The sequence below is a fragment of the Euphorbia lathyris genome, chromosome 6 (genome assembly GCF_963576675.1).
Source record: "Euphorbia lathyris chromosome 6, ddEupLath1.1, whole genome shotgun sequence".
Lineage (NCBI taxonomy): Eukaryota > Viridiplantae > Streptophyta > Magnoliopsida > Malpighiales > Euphorbiaceae > Euphorbia > Euphorbia lathyris.
In genome coordinates, this window is record NC_088915.1 from 53,868,315 (window position 1) to 53,877,070 (window position 8,756).

The following is an 8,756-nucleotide window of genomic DNA, read 5'->3' on the forward strand; positions in this document are numbered from 1 at the left end:
CTTTAAAGCTCAATCTCTTCACCATAAAACCACTTCTCATTGACTCCTCATAGGGTTGATGTCCCCTCAACAAGTACAACACATACCCCAACACATACATCTCAATCAAGAACAAAATAACAAGTTCCGAATTTACCAAGTGGGAGGCTCGGTTCATTCCTAGTGTGCATGTGCTAGGAATCTCATTTCTTCCTAGAGGCGTCACAACGTACTCTTTATCCATTTCCTTGAAGCTCAAGCGACTATGAGGAAGACATAGCATACGACCTCCGGGATCCCATGCAATGTCACGTGGTATCTTCCCCAAAGGTAGAATGCCCCGTGGTTGTCCATTGAAGGACATATATTTCCCATCTTCGGACGTTGGTCCCACATCACCACTTTCCTCCATTCCCTTCCGGAACTCTCGCTCATAATAGTCAAGTTCATCATCGTTAACGAGTTCAATGTCGAAGTTCCCTTCCCCATCAATCTCCTCTCCTAGCTCATCTTCTTCTTGACCATACGGAATTTCACTTCCCCCCTCGTCCTCAATCCATTCTCTCCCATGACATATCGTTCCTATTGGCTTCTCTCCATAATTCAAGCCGACTAACTCACGTGCCAAGCCGCTTGACTCAAAAGACATGCAACCACCCGACATGGTTGAACCACCAACATCTCTCCCATCTCCATAGTCATCAACCTCCACACAACAAGTGGTTTCTTCATCCTCCACAAAGAGATTGACAAGTCCAAGCTCACTCTCCCCTTCCTCAAAGATAACACCCCCACTCTCCTCACACATACAAGTAAAGTTATGCTTAAGGGGCATTCTATCAAACACTTGGAGAGCATCACTAGCCACATGGATTTTCTCAATGTTACTACACACAAATTCAACCTCCCCCATGTTCTCACATACAAGCATCCCTTCCTCCTCATCCACCAATGAATCTAAATCCTCCTCCACAATTTCATTATCAATAAATTCACAAGAAGAATCTAAATCCACTTCATCATCACAAACAACATCACCAACATCCAATTTCTTCCTAACAATAGGACTATCCATAATTTCAACATTAGAAATTGGAAGTTTGGGATTTACCTTTACCATGTGTGATGGAGAAAAGATTGGTGATGGATCTTTAGGAGGGACTTCCATGGTTGGTTGGGAGCTATTTCAGCATTCTTGCTTGGGACTCTTTACGGATTACGTAAGCTTCCTCGTTAGCTCGTTTATCACCCGAAAATCCTCCCTACAACTCACATGATACCTTATCACCATGGCTTTGAGGTTTTCCAACCCCTTGTTGAAGGTTTCTTCATATCTTGGAGATAAGTTTGGTTGAACCATAGTCGAAAGAAGTCTCCATTCAAGGAAAATGATCGGCTCTGATACCAACTGATACGTATCGGTTTCGGGACGTGTTAGTTTTAATCGTAAACTAACAAAGATGTTCTTCTCTAGCTAAACTAGAAGGAGTGAATCCCGGATTTCATGGACTAAATCCATAGGAATAATAAAATCTCCATTGTTGAAAGTGAAAACCTTAACAAAGCTTCACAAAGAAGTTGATAATTTGATTGATAAAAAGTTAAGTTCAATTACAAAGAAAGAGATGTATTTATGCAATCTCAAAACCCTAAAACAAATTACATAAAAGGGTAAGTTAAATAACTAATTAAAATGATGAAGATAAGGGTAACTTGGGTTAATGGTAAAGGGGTGGCATGATTGTAAATATAGGAGTGGTAGAGTTGTAATTAGAGAGTGGCAAAGGTGTAATTAAGGTGTTACGCCCCGCGTAGTTGACCTCCTGGGTAGAACTCGTTCCGGATGCCTGATCTGCGCCCCGTGTATGAGGAAGCACGCTCCGCGTCCTTGGGAGTACGCCCCGCGTACATGACCTCCCGGGACTGGTTCTCTTTGAAGGTTCGATCCACGCCCCGCGCACTGGACAACACGCTCTGCGTTGAATGCCCTAGTGACCCCCTTCCCGCGTGGTTTTCTTCCTTTCTCTCGGCTCTGAATTCACGCTCTGCGTGTTCTATCTTACGCCCCGCGTATGAGTACAAGATGCCCTCATCAACATGTTAAACTTAAAATTACGTAGAGGCTAAATCTGCTTTTCCCCGATATCTATATGACTAAATTTATAACTTATCCCTATTAGTGCGACCAAGAGATTCTTTGAATAGCCTAATTATAAGATACCATACATTGCTTAAGATCTCCAAAGTGGAAAAAAATATCCGCAATATAATCTGCTTTTTTCTTCTACTTAGAGCACAAAAAAACATTCTCATGACACGATTGTGGAGTCATATCCAAACAGCAAAACTCTTTTTTAAGTAAAGTTCACAAAGATAGCACATATTTTGGGAATTTTCAACTTACCCAAATTCCCCTTCCTTGCCCTGCCCAGACAATAACCATTATAAAATTACATAATTAAAACACATTATATATATATATTCCTATTTTACCCAACTAAACCAGAACCAAAATCAACGCCCAAAGCCCAAGTCCAAACCCAAGCCCAGAAAACCCAATTCTTCTAGCTCCAGAAAACCATACCCTAACATCATCTACCACAGGCCCACACAGGGAGCTCATATCATCAGTCCTTGTGTTATAATATATGCTGTAGAATGCAATTCTGGTTCTATCAGCTTTGGCTGTGAAATTCAGATTTGCAGTTTGGAATGTCGAATTTGAATCCGGTGTGTAATGAACGTTTTGCGCCTGGTCTCCGGCAAACACCATCACTGCTAATGGCTGCTTGCATTTGTCCTCAGCATGGCCTAATGCAAATGATAAGGTGTATGCTTTGTCAGCTGTTGTTTCAACCATTTGGGAAATTATGCCTTCTTTGCCTGAGAGTAATTCAACTGCTCGTTTGCCTCCTGGAACTGCAAAATGGTCCGAATCAATGAACCGAACCGCCCTGTTTGATTCGACAATCCAACCGGGCAATGGAGTTGTTCCGTCGTCAAGGTTTGTGGGGAGCAAGACTCCTAGCGAAACGTTTTTAAGCCATGGACCTTCCTCAAAGTCACCATTTAGTACTGCATTATCTGATGGCAAATAAATAGCAATAAGCAAAACAATAATCTACCTAAATATGTCATTAATCCAAAATAAAATATACTCCCTACATTTATATTATATGTAAGAGAGAAGATTTCTTTTTGGTTCATATTATTTGTCCGTTTAAGTTTTCAATGTAAAACTTTCTTATTTTGTCTCTATTAATGAGTTTAGCATTTTTTTTTTTAATTTAATGAATGTTAGGGAAAATATGGATTATTAATAAAAAGAGATAAATAATATACACCGGAGGAGTGCCATGTATATAAATACATGAACATAATTTAATATTAAGAACAATGAAATTGTATCACTGGAAAGATTCATTAGACCGTGGCTCGTCAATTAGGTATACTTATTGTATTCCACCCAATTGAGTAATTTTAGAGCAATTGCAGTTAGAAAAACCCGATATCTTCACAAAGTCGAGAATGAGGAGAAAAATTATCCTCGTTCCTTCCTGGGGATAGATTGACTATCCCAACCCTTTACTGTTAGAGTATACCCATTATTATATAATATTAAAAATATTATATATACACTTTCCTGGGAATGAGGAGAAAAATTATCCTCGTTCCTTCCTGGGCATTTCTCCTTCAAATCAAAGCAAAAATATATACACTTTCCAACATTTACCAATCTGATTTTTAATTAAAAATATATTTTTAAAATTAAATATGAATAAATTTGATATAAATCCCAAATTTTATTTTTTCGAAACTAGTTTTCCCCCATAATTTCCATCAATGAGATTAAATGGCTGATGGTTGTCCCATCCCATGCCATAATTTTTTTCCTATACCCCATTTTAGCAGTTAATTCATTACTTTGGTGACCTTATGAGGTGGGGCCCTACTTTGAGAAATCGTAGACTGGGAAAAGAAAAAATAAATCCCAGCATTGGATGCTAACAGATCAAATGGTCAAAAAGCATCAACAAGTTGGGGACCCACTAATTTAAAAAGAATAGATAATCCATACCTTTGGGTTTCTCAGGTGGTAAAAGTTTCTTAATAGCAATGTTATCAATGATGGGTCCACAAGTCGGGTCATCCTCCATACCCGGATTCCTAAAAACCAAGTTCACTTTCTCCTCTTCTGCCTCGAAAGCCCACGCGTAGGGGTCCCAACCCTGTACATTATACAATGTCTGCAAGTCTATCGTCTGTGATGCTGATGCAGGTGGCACCGATACGTTCAACGACTCAAGCTGCGCGCACGTGCGAGCCGCACTGAAGGTCACGGAGTATATTGATCCTTTCTCCACCGTCAGTTCTTGGCTGATCTCTGCATCGTTACCCAATCTCACTGCGTGTGTACCCTCCGGTACTATGAGGATCATCCCACCCTGTTTTTGCCCCGAAGATACTAGCTCTACGGTACCCTTTGATTTCCAGTCCGGAATTTCACTTGGCCCGTCCGTTATCGCCTCGCTCGGGAATCCGTTAGCTGGCCGCGTTTCGAAATTACCGTTTACCACCGGCCCTGAATGAATCATACCACATTATTTAATTTTTATCACAAAATTAAGTAATATTCTGAATAGACATAAAATTTGTTTTTATTTAAAACAGATAAAGTAGGATTGTTACGGTTATGTCTCACTATCCAAGTTCATTATTTTCTTCAAAAAAAAAAAAAAAATCCAAGTTCATTATTTTTTGGGTATGGTCAAGAACAGCTTTTAGTTGGACCATGGTACGATAGGATGACAGTGGACAGTTGCACATATGACAAAACAAAGGAATCAGAAAAAATATATTTTTGCAGAAACAAATAAGGTACATTTTAAACAGTGGACACAATATCTTCTATTTTCCATATATTTTTCGTAATAATATGATGATGATGAAAGAAAATGTAGGGAAGATATATGGATAGCCTTATCTCTTAATGAACCTCAAAATGCAAAGAGAAATTTAAGATGTGAACAAGCAAGGAGATAAATACAGCAATGAATATGAAAGCTACATTGATTTTTGGTCACATATGCAAGGTACATTATATTTATTACATAACTAATATAAGGGGATAAATATAAAAATAAATGCTATAGTTTTGTGCATTTATAAAGACATTTATGTGATATAAAAGTTGTAAATAAATACAGATGAGATTTCTTTCACTTACAAAGACTATTTTAAAAGGAGAGGTAAAACAAAATAGAAAGCCTGAGGAATTTTTTTATTTAGCTTAAACAAAGCATTATTTGACTTCTAATTTATACTCCCTCCATTCCATTATATAGGTCATTCTAGCAAATTACTAGTTTTTTCCCTAAATATAAGTCATTCTAGGATTCCAATGCTTATTGCCCAATAGTGACATGAGAGAGAATTTTTTTTAGTTAACCAATATATTTCTTAATTTGTGTGAAATACCTTAGAATGACTTATATAATGGAATGGAGGGAGTATATCTTAATTGATGAAATTTCATTCAATTTGGACAGAGAGTCTCTCACTTGATATTTTGACATCTCAATTTGACAAATATCATGTCTAGCATAAATATTTTAATGTGGAAATAATTAATTAGATTAAAATAGTAAAAAAAAATCATAAACTAAAATAGGCTAGGTTTAAATGTTAAAATATTGTCACGTATCAATGGAATAATAGTTTTTTTCTTAAGAATAATTCGATTAAATCCTCATTTAAATTGGATAAAATTTAGGTTAGAGAATAATAGGTCAAAAAGTTAAATGATAAAAAATTTGATAGAACAAAAGCCAAATAGTAATTTAAACCTTTTAATTTTGAATATTTGTTTATTTTTTGAAACAATTTTTTTTTTTTTTGAATATTTGTTAAGTAGTTAAAATTGAATGGTATGAGTGGAAAAGAAAATCTATTTTCACAAATGGAGTAAACTTCTACTAGATGTGTTTGCAAACTTTTACAAGATTTATCTATAGTTTTCATTTTGATTCTAATTTCTGTATACTTGTTGGAATCCCATCCCAAAACGACAAAATCATGATAGTAACAACAATGATGTAAAACGCGCAGTATCGTATTTGGAGCAGATGCTGCGTTAAGCGCATGGACCCTACTGCACCGTTTTGGCCCATCTTTTAATCTTTTAAGCAGTTTTTCAACTCCTAGAACAACTCTACTTTGACCCAAAACAAAAAAGTCCATATTTTCACAGTTTCACTTTTTCACCATCCAGCTGGAGATTAACAACAAAAAAGTAAAAAGTAAAGTACAAATGGGACTTTACGGAAACTACCCTTGTCGTTTTGCTAACCCAAGTAAGAAAGAAAGAGGCTTACTTTAGGTGGGAACATGTCCTGATTTGTCTTTTTAGTTTTTTATTCACTTAATAATGTAGAAAAAACCAAATAAGAAAGAGGCTTACTTTCCTCTTTTTTAATCCAAACTTTTATCACTCAAAACACTTTCATTAAGAGAGGGTAGTTCTTTATTGTTACACCTCAATCCCAAAATATTACTAATATACATAAGTAAACCTAATTATACATATAATAATTGACGCCTCACTTTAATGATACAGATGATTCTATTATTTTCATATAAATAATGTGTTACATTAAGCAACAATAATGCGAAAACCAAAAGGAAAGAGCCTATAATTAAAGGGCAATAAACTAGATTTTAGGGATCATTATATGCAAATACAAGGCAAGGTGTGTAGACCACTCCTTAAAAAGGGGCAATAATAAACTGCATACCTACCAAATACCAATACTAATAAATAAAATAAACAAATGGAAGACAGTGCTTGATATAATCATATAATTGAAGATTTTCAAGTCTTCCATCATTTTCCTACTCATTTCATTTGCTTGCAAATTTAATGTGTGAAAAAAGAGCTAATCACCCTAAAATTAGTAAAATTACTCATGGATATTATATTTCATCTGTTTGGTAAAAATGTTTTTTTGAGATAAAATTAAAAACCACTTTAAAGGTTTTAACTAGTCAAGTTTCAAAAAAAAAAAAAAAAAAAGTAAAAAATGATTTGAAAGAGTGTTAAATTAAAAAAAAAAACTAATTTTGAAAAAATTAATTTTAAAAACTTTTTCAATTAGTTTATTGATTCATCTCTTTTGAAAAACATTTTTACCCTTAATTACTAATTAATTTCAAGTAAAGGGTTTACTATGTCCTTCTATACCATTTTACAATATCACCTATTAGCCATCAGTTAAATTTTAGCAACTAAGTTTACACAACACAATCAGCTTATCACTATTTGACAAATAACACTCAGCTATGCTTTGTAGAGGTAAATTACAAATTTAGATTTATGGTTGTGGAAGAGGAAAGTATAAAATCATACAACATTAATGCCAACGTTTTGTAGATAGAAAAATTTCAATTTAATTCAGGTCTTTGAATGTGTCACCTAAATTGGGTGAGAGCAAATTTAAATTTAAACTCCATGCATAAAATCGTGTAAATTGTTATCACTAATTTTAGTTACATGTCGACGCTAAATATATGGCACATACATGGAATCAAATTAACGAAAAACCGACTATTGATAACGGAGTTTGAATTTGATGAGTGTTAATTTAGTCTAAATTTATTCTCCCTACTACTAGTTTTGTACTCTATCCCATAATTAAAGATAATAAAAAGGAAATTAAAGAAAATAGGTTGCTGATTCTAGATTGGTGGGACCAATAAGTTTGTAGGCTCTAAGATCATCATTATTATAATCCATGATTAAAGACAAGTAAAGCATAATTAAAGACTTAATTACCCTCCTTTTTGGGCAATTTGTGAGGACTGAAGCTTTGGCTTTACATAACTCATTCATCCTTTTATGGAAGCAAACGGAGCTCATCCAGCAAATAAGAAATTGAATTTCTGGAAAATACTAAACCCCTATGCTTTTCTGAGATTTTAATGCTTCTAAAAATAGAACACAAATTTGACTTGATTCAAGTTCCAGTCGCCGGAAAAGGAGAAATTAGCAGATAATTTAACTATAATCCAAAAGCCCCAACACAATAAACATACATTTTCTAATTAATTCTATACCGAAAAATGCCAGTAAAACAAAACACACATTGAAGCGCAATCATGAGTATAAAAGTAAGTGGAAGGTTGATCAGATCAGATCTCAGAAATGGCAAGTAGAAATCGAGAAAAGAGAAATCTAGGTGAGTAGGGGAATTGAAATTGAAAAAGTGAGGGAGGAGAAAACGTACCATCTTCTCCAAGTATAGCAGTAGCTGATAGAGCGAAGAAAATGAGAGAAGAAGCGAAGCATCTGGTTCTAGTTGAGGGTTGAGCCATTCTTCCTTGGGGAAGGCCTCTCTTTCTCACTCTATTTAAATTGGGGGCTTCTGTAACAGAGTGGGTGTGAATGGACAACAGCACACTCCTTGTTTGTAGAGAAAGAGAAAGAGGCAGTGTGTGTATCCTTTTATTTAAGATTCCTTCTCTCCTGTATCGTCCTTTTCTTTTTCACTAATAAAAACACCTTTCTTTTTTATTTTATTTTTCCATATATACATTTTATTTTTTAAAAAGCAATAATTTGATAAATCTCAGTATAAATAATTAAAAATTATAATTTAGAATTAATTCGGAGGAGTTTGAACCTATATTTTTAATATCATAAATGGTGATAAAATAATGATAAACAGTGATTGAAATTGTTTTTGACACAATGGCGAGAAGCAAACTCTGCTCAGAATTGA

The 8,756-nt window shown here is 34.9% G+C and overlaps 1 protein-coding gene across 1 annotated transcript; it reads right to left on the reverse strand.

Annotated features, from left to right (window-relative positions):
• Positions 1–2,310: 2,310 nt before the first annotated feature.
• Positions 2,311–8,482, reverse strand: LOC136232614 (protein BIIDXI). The gene is made up of 3 exons (XM_066021849.1): positions 8,262–8,482; positions 4,058–4,561; positions 2,311–3,063 (listed from the first exon to the last, which is right to left on the reverse strand). The coding sequence occupies exons 1-3, from the start codon at positions 8,347–8,349 to the stop codon at positions 2,477–2,479; spliced, it is 1,179 nt and encodes a 392-aa protein (XP_065877921.1). The 5' UTR covers positions 8,350–8,482; the 3' UTR covers positions 2,311–2,476.
• Positions 8,483–8,756: the final 274 nt, after the last annotated feature.